General features: G+C 43.4%; 1 protein-coding gene across 3 annotated transcripts in view; it reads left to right on the top strand.

Moving 5' to 3' along the window:
* TBC1D9 (TBC1 domain family member 9) overlaps positions 1-17,243 on the top strand; it is a 93,716-nt gene extending 76,473 nt beyond the window's left edge. For 2 of the 3 annotated variants that reach the window (XM_036423669.2, XM_036423668.2), the window contains 5 exons: positions 1,571-1,636; positions 2,173-2,259; positions 5,868-5,942; positions 6,034-6,137; positions 7,086-9,208. In XM_036423669.2, coding sequence (XP_036279562.1) covers positions 1,571-1,636; positions 2,173-2,259; positions 5,868-5,942; positions 6,034-6,137; positions 7,086-7,802 — 1,049 coding nt within the window. In that variant the 3' untranslated portion in view covers positions 7,803-9,208. Of the gene's footprint in view, positions 1-1,570; positions 1,637-2,172; positions 2,260-5,867; positions 5,943-6,033; positions 6,138-7,085; positions 9,209-17,230 lie in introns of those variants that run through there. The other variant, XR_006740738.1, reaches the window with a different exon arrangement.
* The last annotated feature ends 2,371 nt before the right edge of the window (positions 17,244-19,614 follow it).

The following is a 19,614-nucleotide window of genomic DNA, read 5'->3' as shown; positions in this document are numbered from 1 at the left end:
ACTGCTGTTGCAAAAGCTCATTTTTTCCTAATTACTCCATGCCAAAGACAGCAAACACAATGTTTTGTTTTGAGGGAAGAAGGAGGTATTAATTTTAAAGTACACATAGAATGCCTAAGTGCATTCAGCTTTTTTAAAAAAAGGGAGACAGCCCTAACTGGCTTGGCTCAGTGGATAGAGCGTCAGCCTGCGGATTGGAGGGTCCCAGGTTCAATTCCGGTCAAGGGCATGTACCTTGATTGTGGGCATATCCCCAGTAGGGGGTGTGCAGGAGGCAGCTGATGGATGTTTCTCTCTCATCCATGTTTCTGGCTCTCTATCCTCTCTCTTCCTCTTTGTAAAAAATCAATAAAATATATATATATATTTTTAAAAAATGAGACAATCCATAAAAGGCTAAGGATTCCTTTGATCCTACCCTAACTTAATTTTATATTGGTGTCTTTTTAAAATTATCTTTGAACAAGAACATGGAAGAGGAAAAAGAGGTTCTGCATCTAGAACATGATAGAAATAAATACAAATATTTAATTTACTTAGTGCAGTCAACTCCAATAAGAAAAATACTTACCCAAATCTTTAAGAAAGGAGAGTCCAAAAGTGAGAATACATGGAAAAAGAATACACACACTGCTTAAAATGCAGGGAGTTCTTGAGCAGAGCAAGCCGCCGCCCAGATGACAGGGAGAGCTCTGAGCTGCTGTTGGGTAAGGGTCAGGTACAGTGATGGAGACAGACAAGTGGGCCATAAAAGTGAAATTCTGTTCAAGTTTTTAAAAATAAAAACATGAATTTTGGTGAAATGGATCTGTAGCTTTAATATCAATCCCCAGAAAGATTCCTCTAGAAATCTGAACAAATAAATGGTCTATAATGGAATTAGAAATAAGGGATTGCTCTCAGCAGCCATGAATTAGCTGTATCTCCTTCTCCAGTTGTGTTGACGAAAGGTAAGAGTCTGTAAACACATCACAGATGCCATGTGAATGGAGAAGGTGGAAGCATCTGAAGTCGGTGATTGCGTGACTATCTGAACACTGGCTCCAAAGTGCAATGTGTAATGTGGCAGTTTCAGCTGAGAGTTCTCTAGTACCGTGGGCTTGGTATGAACCTCTGTGATTGTTTCCTAACTGACTCTCCCAAGGTCACAAACTGAGTACAGAGGGTTTGAAACCAGGGATCCTGGTTCCAGAGCTCTTAACCCAAACATGCCCTGGCCAGCCCTTCTGTCACCTAGAGTCTTGGTTTCAACTTGTAAAAGGTAGACTTCTCACCCTAACCAGTTTGGCTCAGTGGATAGAGTGTCTGCCTGCGGACTGAAAGGTCCCAGGTTCGATTCCGGTCAAGGGCATGTACCTTGGTTGCGGGCACATTCCTAGTAGGGGGTGTGCAGGAGGCAGCTGATTGATGTTTCTCTCTTTCTATCCCTCTCCCTTCCTCTCTGTAAAAAATCAATAAAATACTTTTTTTTTTTTTTTTTTTTTTTTAAGTAGTCTCTTTTGGGGAATGCTAAGCCTGGAGGAGTTTCTAACACATGGTGCATTTCATGTTTGTGTTTTTGGAATTCTAGGTGCTGCCTGCCATGGGGACCTCACAGAGAAACTCAAACTCCTGTACAAAATGCATGTCTTGCCTGGTAAGTGAGCCATACACAGCAGCACATACATGTAACCATGACCTGTTTGCCTCTTCGATATATTATACAAAATCACTCACTAGTCACTAAGAATGAACTGAATAATGACACTCTACCTAACTTTCTGAGTCAGCTCCTTGAGTCTGCAGTCATTTACCTGTCAGAGTAGGAGCTGTGTTGACAGCAAAGAGTACTCTCTGCAAGAGAAAGAATAATTAGCATTTAGCACCATGTGGAATTCCAGACACTCTGAGATGTTGAGTTCAAGGTAGTAGTTCTAGTCCTGACAGAAACAAGTAGGAAAGATGGATGAGAATGTAAGTTTTAAACAAGGTTGGCCTCCAGCTGGGATCTAGCTAACAAAATAATTAAAGAGTTGGCATTAGGATAGAGACAGGGTAAAACTTTAGATTGTGGCCCTCCCCCACCTGTGTTCCTTCAGCGCCTCCTCCTTCCTGGGTCACCTCTTTAGTGAGCACAGCACAGGGTCCGCGTGGCCCTGCCCTTGTGAGAATGACCTCTCCTGCCCTCTCCAGAGCCATCCTCTGATCAAGACGAGCCAGATTCTGCTTTTGAAGCAACTCAGTATTTCTTTGAAGATATCACCCCAGAATGCACACACGGTAAGTGGCTTTTTTCACCAGGGTACTATATTTCCCTTACACAGAGCCCTCTGCCACTGGGAAAAGTTGCCTCCAAAGCTAGTCAGTCAGAAGTATATGGATATGCTTGCTTGATACGTTACTTTATAATTACAGTTTATATTAAATACTACTTTGTATTAGTTCCTGGTGTACATAGTGGTTAGACAATCATATACTTTACAGAGTGTTCCCCCTAATATTTCCAGTACCATACAGAGCTATTACAATGTCATTGACCATCTTCCTCATGCTGTACTTCACACCACGTGACCATTCTGTAACTGCCAATCTACTTCTCAGTCCTTCACCTTCTCACCCAGTCCTCCCACCCTACCTCGCAGCTGGCAACCATCAGTCTGTTCTCTGTGTCTATGAGTCTGTTTCTGTTTGTTCTTTTTCTTACGATTCCACATAGGAGGGAAATCATGTGGTATTTGTCTTTCTATGATATGTTACTTTCTTTTAAAATTTTTGAATTTGGGCAACTATCGGGGGCAGGTACTTCAGCTCGCTGAAGGGACCATGGCCTCGTGTCCACTAGCTTAGAGAAGACACATCCCCCGAGCTGTGCATACTGCTCCCTTCTCTCTGCCGGTCAGGCTCAGCAGGAACACCATGCTGTTACTGTGCTGCTATCCCCAGTCCGGACAAGCATTTGTATCAGAAAACGTTCTCTCAGATCCGCCTTTGCTCTATGACAGGTGTCTGCAAACTCCAAGCCGTGGGTCCAAATCTCACTCAGAATGATTCTGACATTTTTAAATGTTTTTTTTTGTTTGTTTGTTTTTAAATCACAAGTAATCTTTCATGACACTGGCAAGTTATATCAAATTTAAACTTTAGTGCCCATTAGTAAAGTTTTATTGGAACACTGCTGTGGGAACTCTTAACACGACCCGCGTGATTAGGGCCCACTCAGGGTCCGGTTTTTGGAGGAGGCCACACACTAAAATGAAGAGAGAGACTAGAAAAGAGTTAATTTGGGACAAATGGGGGGCCAGGAGAGAGTCAACCTCTAGTGGGAAGTCTCCACTAGGCTCTGGCCTTCCTATCCCTTTTATTGAGGCTGCTATGGGATTCACCCATTACCCTAAAGCAGCTTTGGAAAACACCCATAGCCCTTAGGCAGGTAATAAGCAGATTATCATATCAGTAAGGATTTACATGATTACAAGATGGGGAAGCTACCTCAGTTACTATTGTCTCAATTACCGTATTTTTCGGACCATAAGACGCACTTTTTCCCCCCCAGAAGTGGGGGGGGGGGGGAAAGTCCCTGCGTCTTATGGTCCAAATATAGCCTACACATATACTTTAAAAAAAAAGTTTTTTTACTTGCCCAGCTCTGTGTGGTCTCTGTGTGCTTGCCCGGCTCTAAAATGGTTCTAAATGCTGCTGTTTACTTTACAGGGTTGATTACATGTGTTTATGACTGTGATGTTGGGTTTTAATGCACATAAAATATTTTAGGACACTATTTGTTTCAGAATCTTTTTTTCTTCATTTCCCTTCTCTAAAAACTGGTGCGTCTTATGGTCCGAAAAATACGGTAGATAGGGTGTGGTTGGCTCTGGCCTTTCAGAACTTCAAGGCTGACCAGCCTCTTTCTATTAGTGAGACAATGATTGGTTTCCGGCATACTGCCAAGCTGTTATTCATTTGTATGTTGCCCATGGCTGCTTTCATTCTACGGGGGTGGACTAGGGAGCTGGGGCAGAGACACCCCGCCTGCAGGGCCTCAGATAGAGAGGGTGGGCAAAAGTAGGATTATACTTCTGAGTACGAAAAACACGGAGTTTATCTTTGTGTTATTTTTGTTAATTATTGTACTATTTTTCACACGAACAACTACCTCATCCAGCATTTCCTGTCTGGCCCTTGAGTGCTGCCTGTGTATTTATTAGGTCTACAGAGACTTGACCCATCTCATTGTGTATATCACCAACTTATTAAATCCCATACTGCTTTGTCTTGCAGGATTAAGCAGCATCTCTCAGTTTGCCACCGCAGTTGGTTATCTGTCTTCTAATTCATCTTGATGGCAGCTTCATGGCTTGCCCAAGTCTGACAGTAAACGTGGGTTGCTCCTAAGTCCTGTTGCCTGTTAAATCTTGCCCTCCCAGAACAAGCACGGCTTAGACCCACCTTTAACTGAGCCCTAAGTCATTGAGCAGAGGAGTGAGCCAGACCCAGGCTCACTATTATTGGCACTAGGAACTGAGAGTCAGCGCTTTGGACAGAATCTGTATTCTATTACCTAGGTGACCGCAGGCATCCAACTCCAAAGATACTGTTGCTTTGTGTTGAAAATTTAAATTTATATAACATATAAAATAAGCTTAAGATATCTTTAAATCTTGTAATACAAAGGTAACAGATAATATCTTAAAACATTTCTTTTCCATCCTTATTCGTATATCGTCAATTAACTCTAATTTGGGGTCAAACTGCCTATGCAGTTTTATATCCTGTTTTGTTTTTTTCCCCCACTTCAAATCCAGTAAGCATGTTGCCACATTATTAAACATTCTCTAAAAATGTAGTTTTAAAAGGTTGTATACTATCCATTGCATGAGCTTACCATACAGTAGTTTTGAATATCTATACTTGTTTGGTAAATCATTTCAACTGGAAGGGAGAGGACTTCCTTTTTTAAAAAATTTCTTTTTGATTAAGGTATTACATATGTGTCCTTACCCCCCAGAGAGAACTTTCTCCGTGACGTATAGTACGTTGTCCTCACTCTGCCTTCAAATCAACTGGGATTGCTTGGACACTAAATGCAGTCAAGGTCATATGTCGGGCAGACAGGCACCTTGTGGATGGTTGAAGAAGCGCTACAGGCTCTCCCACCACTGACACTGAGGGGAAGCTGGTGCTGGCCACCTCTCTCTTTCAAAATGCTCGTGTGCTTTGTAACATCCTGCTCTGAGAAGGAAAAAAAACGTTAAATGTGGTTTCCCCGAAAGTCATTGTTTCAAAATGCCAGATTATAAATAGGAAGGAATTTTGGAACATATAACATTTGTTCTATCAACATGGGTTTTCGTTTCTTTTTAGAAAGTGAGTTTTTGGTCTTTTGAGGGGCCTGACAGAAAATCCGTCCTTTGTATGCAAAGTTGGGGATGGCAGTGTAATAGGAGGAGGGAAAGCAAGAATCGAGGGGCAAGCGCCACCCTTCTTTCTGTACTGAAGACGACATGATGTCATCCCTTTTTTTCCTGGTTGTACGTTAAACCCCAGTTGTGATAAACAATCCTGAGGGGGGTATTTCTTTGCCTAGAAATAGGATTGTCGGATAAATTATGGGACAGCCCGTAAAAATTTTATTTCAAATAAGCAGTCAGCAGTTTGTTTAGCACATGTGTCCCCGGCGCTATTTGGGACACACTTTACTGAAAAATGATTTGTTGTTGATCTTAAATTCAAATTTAACTCGGTGTGCTGGGCTTGTTTTGTTTTGTTTTGTTTTGTTTTGCTAAGCCAGGCAACCCTACCTAGTGGTTTCTCTGTTTTCTACTACCAATGCTTAATGTATGGGTTTATTACGTAACAGTCTACTCTTTCTTCTGATTATTCCTTGGCAGTGGTTGGCTTGGATAGCAGGAGCAAGCACAGCGCAGATGATGGCTTTGTTACCGTGAGTCTGAAGCCAGACAGAGGTACAGACTCTCTTCTATACGTTTACCTCGCTGCGGGTCGGGCACTGTTTCTTGGCGTTTGAACACTTATTTCTCGATATTTGGGTTTTAGGGAAGAGGGCAAATTCTCAAGAAAACCGTATTTATCTGAGGCTTTGGACTACAGAAAATAAGTCAAAATCAAAGAATGCAAAGGACTTACCCAAATTGAATCAGGTAAGCTCTCGACAGTTCAGTCCATTCCTATTAAACCTGACAACTCTGTTTCCTGGTCGTAGGTAAATATAGAATAAATACCCCTCAAAGGCAATGGCAGCTTGGGCACTTAGGTAGTATCTGTTTACACCTATTCTGTGCATCAAAAATATGCTCACTTGTGAGAAAATGACTTCTCAGAGAAAATGTGAATCACGAAATATCCAATTTTGAGAGTCCACACCTCATTCCAATCATTAGAAATACCCCAGATACTCAAAGGGCCAGGCTGAGCTGTTTTCAGTTCTCTGCTCAGCTATGAAGACTTCTGACATTTTTTTTCTTCAAAAGTTGATGTGTAATGAGGGAGATGAGACTACATAGGTCATTAGAACATAGCATGGATGGGCTGACTTTCCTAAGGGAAAACAGATAAGCCATCTGGGTGGGGCGGGAAGGCAATTCTCTGTGGAGGCCGGGGGGGCCAGCAGAGGTGTAGGGGGAGAGGGGACCTGAGCTAACCTTGGGAAAACCGACATGCCTACCCAAGGGTGTAGGTGTTAGATGAGATGAGAGCTGGGAATTTCCCTACCATACTTCAACAGAGAATGAAAACATTAAGGAAGCAACTATATAAAAGTCGGTCTGAATTCTAAGGGACGGGTATATGAAGGTTCATTTCATTCTTCCCCCTGTCACTGATGTTGCAAGTTTTCCAAATTGTAAAAAAGGGTACCCTCCTTATTCAATAAAGAAATTAAAAAAATTAAAAAAAATTGTACCCTCCTTAAGAGCTAGAGAGTGCACATCCACACACACACACACACACACACACACACACACACCGCACAGGACTTTTCGGGGATCTTTAAGGAATCCTAATGCCAGATGGCTTTGCAGGCCACTTCCGCCTGTCCTTGCTCCCCAGGAGACGCTGACATTCTCTGTGCTTCCCCACATCCCTCGCAGGGGCAGTTCATCGAGCTGTGCAAGACGATGTACAACATGTTCAGCGAGGACCCCAACGAGCAGGAGCTGTACCACGCCACGGCGGCCGTGACCAGCCTCCTGCTGGAGATCGGGGAGGTGGGCAAGCTCTTCATCGCCCAGCCGGCGGCCAAGGAGGCGGGCAGCGGGGCCAGCGCCCAGGGCATCCTGGGAGTGCCCTTCTCCAGGAAAGGGCCCCCCGGCCAGCCTTACGGGATGGAGCCCCCGGAGGCCCACCCGGCCAGCCTGGCGGGCGACAGCGATGAGCACTCCCTGGGAGGGCAGATGGAGGACATCAAGCTGGAGGACTCCTCGCCCCGGGACAACGGGGCCTCCTCCGCCATGCTCATCTCCGACGACGACACCAAGGACGACAGCTCCATGTCCTCGTACTCGGTGCTGAGCGCCGGCTCCCACGAGGAGGACAAGCTGCACTGCGAGGACATCGGGGAGGACACGGTGCTGGTGCGCAGCGGCCAGGGCACCGCGGCGCTGCCCGGCAGCACCTGCCTGGACCGCGACTGGGCCATCACCTTCGAGCAGTTCCTGGCCTCCCTCCTCACGGAGCCCGCCCTGGTGCGGTACTTTGACAAGCCCGTGTGCATGATGGCCAGGATCACCAGCGCGAAGAACATCAGGATGATGGGCAAGGCGCTCCCCTCGGCCAGTGACTACGAGATCTCCGCCTTGTCTGGCTGACCCGCCTTCCCTGGGAGGGGGAGGGGGCGGGGGACCAAGGGGCCGGGAAAGGGTCTTTTTTTTTTATGTTCTTCTCTCTTGAGGTTTCTTTCTTTCTTTTAAATTAAATATTTATTAGTACCCGGCTCGAAACCTCGTGTTTTCCTAATATAATACAATGCAAACTGTTGGAGAAATATTTAACATCTTGCTGTAGGGATAGGACTCTCTCTTTCTTGGTGGGGGAAGGGGGGTTTACCAGTATATTCAGTGAATTCCAAAAAAAAAGATGAATCTGTCCGTGATATGTGTGTATTATAACTTCTTAGTCTTGCTGTTGAGCTGTATACATGGTTTAAAAAAAAAAAAATAGTGCTGCTTAATGGTAAATCAGGCAGCAGCCATTTGTGTAGCTGGGCTTTATAAGTAAAATGAGAGCTGTGAGGGAAAGGAAATGTTCTTAAATGGAATGGGCGTTGTCAGCTAGGGTAAATCCTAGACTACTTTGGGGAGCATTAAAACTATTTTTTAAGATTTGAAATATATTTCATAAAAAGTCCTCTTTTCAAAAATTATATTCCGCAGATATTCCCCTCAAGGGGAAAACATTTGAGGTTCTAAACAGTGATGAAAGTGTGATTTTTTTTTTAATATGGTGCCAGATTAACGGTTCTATTTGATCAATTCGGACAAATTTTGCATTTAAGAAGCCAGCTATTTTTTGTGTCGGCTGCCAGAATTCAGAGAAAAGAAACAGCCTTTGGTTACAGAGTGGCAACGAAGATGACTGAGGGCTCAGGATTTTTTCTGCAACGGGAGGGGAAATAGAATAAAAGTACTGATGCTTCTAATCCTGGATTTTCAGCTTCTTGTTACTCATTACAAATAAAGCAAAAAATAAAGATAAATATATAAACTTCACCATTTCCATACATTTCGTAGATTCCAGAAATTTATACCATGTATCACATACAATCATCTTTCCAATTAAATCAATGTAGAGATCACGTAAACAGGGGGGGTGGGGGGGACCCTGCAAGATAAGGTAACTGAATGTCTTAAAGCAGAATTTGTCACTTTATATAAAGCATAGTATGCGCTGTCTATTTCCTGAATGGATGTGGAAATGAAACTAGCACACCTGCACTTTGGAGTCATGCTTCTGTTTTGTTACTGCTCTCACGTCAGATGTTGGAGGTTCTTCCCTTATTGTGGACTTCATCACCATGGTCACATTTCCTTTGCTTCTTCGGGATATTCCCTTCAACGCATTCCTTTACGTTACTGTACATTGTGTCCTTATTTTAGCTGTCGCTGTGTTTTTTTCTCTTCGATTTTGTTTACAGAATGATTTTTAAACTGTCAAATGAAGTAGTGTTAACCTCAAATAAGATCAATGTGAACAAATAAAATACGTCAGATACTCAGCTGTGGCTTTTATGGGTGTTTGAATTCCTGCTTAAGGCAATGACATTCATTCTTTTAACAACATTGCAGGGGAAATTATATTAGGCAACCATTTTGACTAAGTAAACATTTTTATAGGCAAGTGGGTAGTGATGTGCATATGAAGGCATGCATTTAAAATAGGAAATGAATTTTATTTATCTGGTTACTTAACTTAAACTGCAGAAGTGAGTAAAGGGTGAAAATTCATGTTCCATTCTTTTTTTGTGTGTGTGTGTGTGTGTGTTTTAAATCTTTATTGTTGAAAGTATTTCATATGTCTCCTTTTTCCAGCATGGCAGCGGCGTACACTCTCGCTCTTGGGGCTCGTGTTAGTCTGTTTGCTTCTAAAGGATATGAATGGAGGAGCCATGAGCCTCAGACATGACTGTCCAGCTTGGTCTCTGAGACAAGTAGGCTTGTCAGCTCATTCCTAAGGCAAGCAGAGCTTTTCAAAGAGCATTTTCTAAAATAAAATAAAAAGAAAGAAAAAAGAAAATTCTATCTAGCTTTTAACGGTTGGATTATATCTTTTTAGCATCTCCGTGGGTTATTCTCTTTGATTTCCATGTCATGTGATTTACCTTCAGTGAGTGGTCACTTTCCATCTAGCTCTTATGATTTGTTTCCCGTGCTCATGATCACTCCACTCCCACGGCTGGTGGGTTCAATGTCTCCGTCCTGAGAGACTGGACCTGGCGTTCCAGTCAGCTCCCACCTGGCTTCAGCGGAGCAGCTTTCAGAGAGGAAACCATGAAAGAGAACATGGGTTGGGGGGGTGGGGGGGGGGCGCGGGAAGGAAACCTGAGGCCAGAGAGCTGGGCAAGTGAGTGAGCAGGAACAGTGAGTGTTGTGCAGGAACAGTGAGTGTGCAGGAATAGTGAGTGCAGTAGGAACAGTGAGTGCAGTAGGAACAGTGAGTGTGCAGGAACAGTGAGTGTGCAGGAACAGTGAGTGTGCCGGAGAAACTTCAGATCCTGCATGACTGGTCTGGTCTGGGCAGGAGGACCTTGTGCCACAGGAAGTGCCACAGGGCAGCCACAGGCAGTGAGAAGGCTTGTGTCCCAATGATGCCTTTGCCCCACCTGGGTTCACAGGCAGGAAACCCTGGCAGCCGGCAGAGGGCAGCTCCCACAGTCCCATCTCATCACAGCAAGTAGAAAGCAGGCTAGGTTTCTCCTCCCTTTGCTGTCCCCGGAGACTTAGCGGCCTCCCTGTCTCAGGCTGGCCTGGGCCTAGTAGCTCACTACAGCTTTGCCTAAACTTAGAGCCACTTGGTCTTTTTATTTCTTAAAATATATTTTTATTGATTTCAGAGAGGGAGAGAGATAAAAACATCAATGATGATAGAGAATCATTGATGGGCTGCCTCCTGCACAGCCCCCACTGGGGATCCAGCTCGAAACCCAGCCATGTGCCCTTGACCTCCTGGTTCATAGGTTACACTCACCAATGAGCCACTCCTGTCGGGAAATCTGCCTTCTTCAGTCACATCTGGGCTGCTGGCTACACCCATCAACACAAGAGCTCTCTTCTCACACACCTTCCCTGACATGTAAAGTCAGCACTCTTAATCATTACTAATCTGATCGATGAAAGACATTATTTGTTTTCCTTGGAACTTCTCTCATAGCAGGGAGGGTAAATGATTTTTGAAGTGTTTCCTGGTCCATTAGATTTCTTTTGGATTTGTCTTCTAATTTTTGGTGTCTTGTGTTCCACAATAGTGTGCAATTTTCATGAGATCTTTTTAGGTAGATATGGCTTCTGTTTTTTGTTTGTTTTCCTACTTCTTCAATGCCATTCACTATGGCAACAATGAGAGAATAAAATGAAAGAAGATGAGATTATAAAGCATAATAAGTTGCTCAACCCTCACTGAAGATTAGTGACTTTTCAAATGGAAGGTAAACGGTTAAGTAGTTCTTAATAGTCATTTGTAGTTGCCACAGAGCAGAACTGCTGCAAAGCCTCCAGTTAGATTTGTAAGTTGCATCTGAATTAATAGCTAATCTATTGTGTCCCACTAGGGGGTGATGTTGAGCTAAAGACCCTTCCCTGTGACATTCAATAGATTCTGGGTAAAGTTTTGTTTCTTCGTTCAAAACTAAAAAGGTCAATTCCTCCATAATGTTCCACACAACCAGAGCATCAAGGGGGTCAGAGCTTTGAATTCAAAGGTAACTGAAATGTAGAGCTTACCAGAACCTCTGCTCAGGCAGCACCCAGCAGAAACTGCACTTGATTCTATTGCAAACACTGAAAGCCAAGGATCAAGGAAGAAAAGATTAAATGGAAGAGAGATGATGTCCTTCATGATGCAAACATTACCTAACATTAGATACACTGAGTGGCCAGATTATTATGATCTCTGAATGCATAATAACCTGGCCACTCAGTGTATATCCATAGTAAAAGGCTAATACGCAAATTGTCCCCTTGACCAGGAGTTCGACCAGCAGGCAAGTTGGCCAACTGCCCATGTCTCCTTCCCCTGCCCAGGCTGGCCGGACCCCACCCATGCATGAATTCATGTGCCAGGCCTCTAATACATGCACACACACACACACACACACACACACACACACAGAATAGCCAGATTATTATGTGTTCAGAAATCATAATAATCCGGCCACTCTGTATTTCCCCATGATTTCTTTATGCTTACAATGTAATTTCCCCAGGGTTCATGACCTTAAGGTGGCAACATTTTCCTCCCCAGCCCTGCCAATAACACATTTCCACCAGCCAGTCTCATGGGGCACAGAGCGCCATCTTCCATGGCTAACACACATCTGGCACCTCCCCTGGAGGCCAGTTTCCTCTGCTCCCTCTACAGGATGTCCAAAAGTATGGCCTAAATCAGGTCGCCCTTCAGCCTCAGAAAGATTGACCTCTCCAAGGTAATTTTATCCTATGGCACACTTTTTCTTTCCTCTGCGATGGAGGCACCTCAGTGGCTCTTTTAGAAGCTGCAGTCATGTTATTTTGCCTGCATGAGCCCCAGGCACTCGAGGAGTATGGCTGGACACCAGTGAACTTCCTAATTCCAAGCTGACTGACTTCAGCCCAGTTAGCTACAGTGAGAGTGCTAACCTTTGGTTGTAACAGCGGCCAAACGTTCTACCCACGCGGTATGGCAAAACCCATATTTACAGAATAAGACTTCACTGCAGAAAAGAATCGCAACGATCTCAGTCCAAAAGCCGCAGTCTTGCAGAGAAGGAAACTGTGCCTCAGAACGTTGCACTCAGTTTGACGGAATAAAAGTGAATCTGGCAACTCTTCAGTTTCAAATGTATCTCATTTCCAGACATCTAGAGAAACAGAGCTTTGGATGCTGGAATCCCTCGAAACCTTTGTTAGGCACAAATATTAGCATTCAAGTTTTGTCTTTGAGAATTGCTAGCACTTCACAGTGCTTTTCTCCATTGCCCTGGGGGAAGCTTGGCCTCAGGCAGTCTTCCTTCAGGGTGTCCCACTTGGTCTTAATATGAGCTGGATGATGGGGGCTGGTGTCCCTTATGCTCCCTCTCTGCCCGCAGGCCACCTCACCCCAGGAATCATTACTAAGGAAATTTAAACTTCTCTGCTGCTTCTCACTATTTGCAGTAAAAAGAATCCCCTTTAAAAATTGCTCAGTGGGTACCAATGAAGACTATAGTTTATAACACTATGTTGAATATAGGACATTTGCTAAGAGACTAGATTTCGGGTATTCTAAATACAAAAACAACAAAACACCAAAACTGTGAAAGGATGAACATGTCAATTGGCTTGATGATATTATAATCATTTCACTATGTATATGAATATCAAACCATCATGTTATACACCTCAAATATGTTTAATTTTTATTGGATGAAAAAAATGAGATCATTAGGGTGGGCCTTAATCCAATGACTGGTGTCCTTATAAAAAGGGACACATGGACGCATGCGCTCGCTCTCTCCCTCTCTCTCTCTCTCTCTCTCTCTCTCTCTCTCTCTCTTTCTCTCTCCCTCCCTGTGAAAAGAGGCAGAGATCATCAGAGTGATGCTCTAACTCCAATGATTACCCTAAACCGCCAGAAACCAGGGGATAGCCATTGACCAGATTCCCCCTCAGTGCCCTCAAGATTTCCTTCCCAGAGCTGCATAAATCTATTTAAAACACAATTATCTTTGTCACTTCCCTGCCCCAGTCCTTTGCCTGGGTAACTCCTACTCACTCTTCAAGACTTGGATCTGTGTGCACCGTTTCCAGGAAGCTCCCAAATGCCCACAGTCAGAGTGAGGTGGCCTTCTCCCTTGCTCCCCAATCACCTGGGTACATCGCTAACACTGCCTTTAGTATATTGTATCATAATCTCTTCATGTGTCCGTCTCCCCAGACCTTTGCACAGTGTATGCAGTGGGTGCTCAATAAAGGCATGTGGAATCAGGCATTCATTGAATCAACCATTACTCCAAGAATGTTAGAACAGCTCCACCCTAAATTCCCCTTCATATCCTACCATGAAATACTGAACAAGGAAGTTTAGTCAAGGCTCTATCTAAAGAGGGTACACCTCACAAGGTCAAGGAAAGGCCCAGGAACCTGGAGCAGAGCATAGTGCCACAGGGCAGCTTAAAGCAAACCAGACTCCCAAGAGCTGCTTCATTGTGAAATTCAGCTGGGCAAACCCTCCGGGAGAGTGAGCAACAGGTCATCTTGCAGGTCATAGGAAAATAATGGAGAGAAAGCTTAATCTCTTGTGTGAGACTCGGGCATTTTAAAGTCTGTCACGCATGTGCTTGAAACAATCATATTAACCACACAAGTAAAATGTAAAAGAGAGAGCTCCTATAGAACTTTAAGCGCGCACACACACACACACACACACACACACACACACACACATATATTTGCACATTATAAAGAGTACATAGCCCTAGCTGATTTGGCTCAGTGGATAGAGCATCAGCCTGCCCACTGAAGGGTCACTGGGTTGCAGGCTCAATTCCAATTGGGGATGTGTAAGAAGCAGCCCATCAATGATTCTCTTTCATCATTGATGTTTCTATCTTTCTCTCCCTCTTCTTTCCTCTTTGAAATCAATAATATTATATATATATATATATATATATATATATATTTTTTTTTTTTTAAGGCATTCATAAAGCCCAGATGTCTTTCTTTCCCTCTTTTTTATTTTTGTTTGTCTTGTTTGTTCATTTGTTGCTTCCAGTTTAATACCCCACATAGGAGTGAATCCATCTTATTGTTAATGGCGGGGCTTGATCTTTCCCAGACCCAGGACCAACAGTTCATTCCACAGGCTGCTGCAGGGCTGCTCGCAGCCAGCACACTTTGAGGCCTTCTGGTGCATCCGACTTCCACGTCCCATTGGACATAGGCCACAGTGTTTGAAGCAATGATCGCAGACAAGACCGCTCCAAGGTGACCTCAGTTAGTCTTTGCTCCTTCCCCCAGTGTCCGGGTCACGTTCACGCTGCAATCCTGGACCTTTAGCCAAAGCCTCTCGGCCAGGCACGACACACGACTGAGATTTCCACTTGTCTGGAGATTGGAAAGAGGAGGATGACGGAAGGAGAGGGTCCTGGACTTGGGCTGTGACCTCTGACCCACAACTATATCATCATCCTAACGGAGGCACAGCAGCGCCTGAGAACCAGGAGCCTCGACGCTTTTTCTCAGCTGGATTGTCTCCATGTCACCCTTGTGCCTTCCTGGCTGCTCCAAATAGAGACCTGGCATCCAATCCTGCTTCTCCAGGTGATAACTGTGTCCCAGGGTGGACCATTAAGTCAGGGGCTCAGGACCTGAGTGTAAGGGACCCCGCACATCTTTCAGTAAAACCTTTATAAAGGTTGATGCTTTGGTTCCTTACAACAACCTGCAGTGTGGTCATTCAACTTCATTAATAAAACATGCAATTGCAATAACTACTTCCTATGGCCTTTCTATGTGCCATGCTGTAGTTATTGTGCTAAGATATTTACTAATTGTATTTATTTAGATCCTGACAACAGCACTATAATTCTGATTTTACAGACAGGGAAAAAAATGTAAAGAGATTAAATACGTTGCTTTAGGTCACATAGGTGGCAAATGACACATTCAAACCCAGGTCCTTGTGACATTAAATCTGCTGCTCTGAATTAATATTACACCAGCCGAAACCGGTTTGGCTCAGTGGATAAAGCGTGGACTGAAGGGTCTCAGGTTGGATTCCGATCAAGGGCATGTACCTTGGTTGCGGAATGTGCAAGAGGCAGCTGGGGATGTGCAAGAGGCAGCTGATCGATGTTTCTCTCTCATGGATGTTCCTAGCTTTCTATCCCTCTCTCTTCCTCTCTGTAAAAACTCAATAAAATATATTAAAATAATAATACTATTATTATTATTATTATTATTACACAAAAATATCTAATATGTAATAGCTATAGATAGAGAACTCATTATCCAAACAGCATCACATTTCATCTCAGATCACAGTGACTAGAAGAACATGTCTTACCCTTATCTAACATCTGTCAGCTTACATATTGCACCCCTCAGCACTAGTTCTTTTCTTAATTAAACAGAATGAATCTAGCCTGTGCACTGGCTCTGACTTCAAGTGTCTGAGGACTGGGATGTCCTGCTAAGCCATCTCTTCCTCTTCATTCAGTGGCCCCCATTGGACCTTAATTCCTCTCCATCTCATCTCCCTAGATCTCCTGTATTACCTTCCTCACCTCGGCCACCAGGTTCTACTGAGGATGAAATGAAATAAAGTACTTTTTAAAGTGAACATGTAGTAATGTTTAATCTTCTCTTTGTAGGTCCTCCAAGTAATGTGTATAAACCAAGTAAAGGATATACATTTCATGTGATTTTTGGGGGGATAACTTTTGATGTGACTTATAGAAAAAAAATATTTGAGCATATCTAGCTGTTGTACACCTTCAGAGCATTGGGAAATATCATGTCATAAATCTCTGGGGAAGGAAGTTTGGGTGCCCTGTGGTGATTGAGAGAGGGGGGGGGGTGGTCAGACAGGTCCTAAGAGCACCAGTCAGTGGTTATGGGGCCCAGAAGGAGTTATTTAACTCCTCTGGGCCTCAGAAGTTTCCTCATTCGTGACGTGAGATAACAGGAGTACAAACCTCAGGGGGCTGCAATCAGGATGAAATGTGTTAAATTTTGTCAAGTGCTTAGAGCAGAGTCTAGCACTTATTAAACACGGTGTACATATTAAATGCATGCAGTGGATAAACCTTTCATAGGGTCATGAGGACTACATTCATCAGTGCTAAGCACAAGAGTGATCTATTATTAAGAACAACCTAAAGATATAGAATATTCATTGGGAAAGTGAAGAATTTGAGGTTCAGAAAAGTTAATTTGTTCATACTCACACAGCCAGTGATTGGCAAACTCAGTCAACAGAGCCAAATATCAACGGTACAACGATTGAAATTTCTTTTGAGAGCCAAATTTTTTAAACTTAAACTTCTTCTAACGCCCCTTCTTCAAAATAGACTCGCCCAGGCCGTGGCATTTTGTGGAAGAGCCACACTCAAGGGGCCAAAGAGCTGCATGTGGTTTGCGAGCCACAGTTTGCCAATCATGGCTACAATATATAGCCCCTTAATCAGAATGCAAACGAATGTTTTCTCCTTGACATAGAACTTGCTAGTCTCTTTCTTTGGGCATCAGTCCTGTCTTATTCTATTGGCTGGGCTGGGCTGAGAAAACCCCATCCTGTCCTCTCCCCGCTGTCTCCCTGTTCCCGAGGGCAGCCTCCCTGCCCACTTACATAACAATTCATATATGTAGGCACCTGCACACCACTCAGATGCATGGCTTTCAGACAAACACATCTAGTTCCCATTTAGATCCCAACTGAGGTTGCCATTCCCACTAATTGCTGTTTTAAATATTAAGCTGTAATAAGAATCATCCTATATATGACTTTTCCATATCCTGGCTAATTAATTAATTAATTAATTTTTTATTTTATTTTTTTAAATAAGTTTTTATTGTTCATATTAATACAAATGTTCCTTTTTTCCCCCCCACCATTGCTCTCCTCCACCAGGTTCCCACCCCACCCTCTGCCCTTTCTCCACTCCCCATTGTCCTCATCCATAGGTGCACAGTTTATGTTCAGTCTCTTCCCACGCCCTCCTCTCCCCTTTTCCCCAAGAATCATCAGTTCACTCCCCTTCCATACCTCTGATTCTATTATATTCAACAGTTACTATTGTTCATCAGATTTTTTTTAATTCCCTTGGTTTTTAGATTCACTTGTTGATAGTTACGTATTTGTTGTTCATAATTTTTATCTTTGTTTACTTTCTCTTCTGAAAGAACCCCCTTCAGCAATTCCTATAATTCTGGTTTGGTGTTGATGAACTCCTTTGCTTGTTTTTATTAGTGAAGCTCTTTATCTGACCTTCGATTCTGAGTGATAGCTTTGCTGGATAGATTATCTTTGGCTGTAGGTTCTTACTATTCATCACCTTGAATATTTCTTGCCATTCCCTTCTGGCCTGCATGGTTTCTGTTGAGAAGTCAGCTGACAATCGTATAGGTGCTCCTTTATAGGTAACTACCTTCTTTGCTCTTGCTTCTTTTAATATTCTCTCTTTGTCTTTTGCTCTTGGAATTTTAAGTATGATGTGTCTTGGTGTGGTCTTTTTTGGATTCCTTTTGTTTGGAGTTCTGTGCGCTTCCTGGACTTGTAAGTCTAATTCTTTCACCAGGTGGGGGAAGTTTTCTGTCACTATTTCTTTCAGTATGTTTTCCATATCTTGCTCTCTCTCATCTTCTGGGACACCCATAATTCTGATGTTGGTTCCCTTGAAGTTGTCCCAGAGGTTTCTTACATTATCTTCAGTTTTCTGGATTCTCTTGCCTTCTAGCTTCTGTGGAGGAGTGTCTTCTGGCTCTGTATGTTCCAAATCTTTGACTTGATTCTTGCGATCTTCCATTCTGTTTTTAGGACTCTGTATAATATTTTTTATTTCAGAGAATGTATTTTTTATTTCTTGTTGATCCCTTATCATTTCTTGTTGATCCTTTATCATTTCTTGATGACTCCTTATTAATTCTAGTTGATCTCTTTTCATATCCTCATAGGTCTTATCCATCTTTTCTAGGAAATTCTTGAAAAACCTTATAAGCGTAGATTTGAACTCTATATGCAGACACTTTTTGTCCTCCATTTCTTTCGTTTGTAATCTATTTCTTTGTCGCATTTCGCAGTTACAGATGGGATGGGGTTTCAGGGTGGAGCCTGCAGCTTTGGCTTCCGTCAGCCCCGCCCTATGCGGGTCCTTCAGTGCTCGCTGCTGGACCCTCTGAGAGAAAGGTGCCCTCGTTTTCGCCTGCTGCCAAACAGTCTATGCTCTCCCACAATGAGCCCGGTATTGGGGTTCAGTTCAGTTGGAAGTGGAGTCGGAGGTGGCGTTCAGAGCAGTCTGGAGCCCCAGTCTCCTTCCCATCAGGGAGATCCCGCAGCACAGCCGACCCTCCCTTCTCTGCACAGTGTGCGCACCGCCGCTGGGACCCCCTTTCGCCTCTCCCCGGGGTTCAGCCTTACAGCCCGGCTCCCTATGGCTGAGCCTGGGTCCCCGGGGTCTGGCCTAGAACTGGGGTTCAAAGCAGTCGGGGGCCCAGCACAGTCGGAGTTTTATCTCCTTTCCGCTAGGGAACGCCCGCCAGGCACTTGGCCTCCCTCCTCTCCAGCTCCGTCCTCTCCACGCGTTGTGTCTCCGTACCTTGGGCTTTTCCAGCTCCTCCGCGCCTCCTTCTGGTTTTCTCCTTGCTTCTAGCTGTAGAATTTCCAGTCAGGCAACCTTCCTGTAGTTCTGGGCAATGTTTTAGTTGTTTTTTATTGAAATTGTTGTGTGTGGCTGCGACTAGGTGTTCACCTGGGCGCAGCCATCTTGGATCTCCTGGCTAATTAATTTAGAGTGGAATTCAGATATGGAATTATTGGATCAAAGGTTATGGACAATTTTCTTGGCTCAATGTCAAATTATTTTCTAAAAGAATCGTGTGAATGTAAAATGCCATTCTTAATACAGCATTTGTATTACAATTCTGTTTTAGTATTTATAACCTATAATTCTAATAGTCATTATTTACTTATATTTATAGTATTTAATTTAAAATGTATATGCAAACATTTTAATAATTACAATTTTGGTAGGGGCAAGGGATTGATTTATAGGGTAAAAGAGGCACATTTCTTAATTATTGATATGAAATATATCCCCCTACTTGTAGAGTTTGTATTTCTTCTTTTATAAATTGTCTTTTCTGCCATTTGTACATTTATATATAATATTGCAACCTGATATTTTCTACTGCTGGCTGAGAGAATTATGGGAGCATATAGACCTTGATTCAA

The sequence above is a fragment of the Pipistrellus kuhlii genome, unplaced genomic scaffold (genome assembly GCF_014108245.1).
Source record: "Pipistrellus kuhlii isolate mPipKuh1 unplaced genomic scaffold, mPipKuh1.p scaffold_m20_p_8, whole genome shotgun sequence".
NCBI lineage: Eukaryota > Metazoa > Chordata > Mammalia > Chiroptera > Vespertilionidae > Pipistrellus > Pipistrellus kuhlii.
Note: the sequence above shows the minus strand (reverse complement) of the source record. Positions and strands in the feature narration are given on the sequence as shown.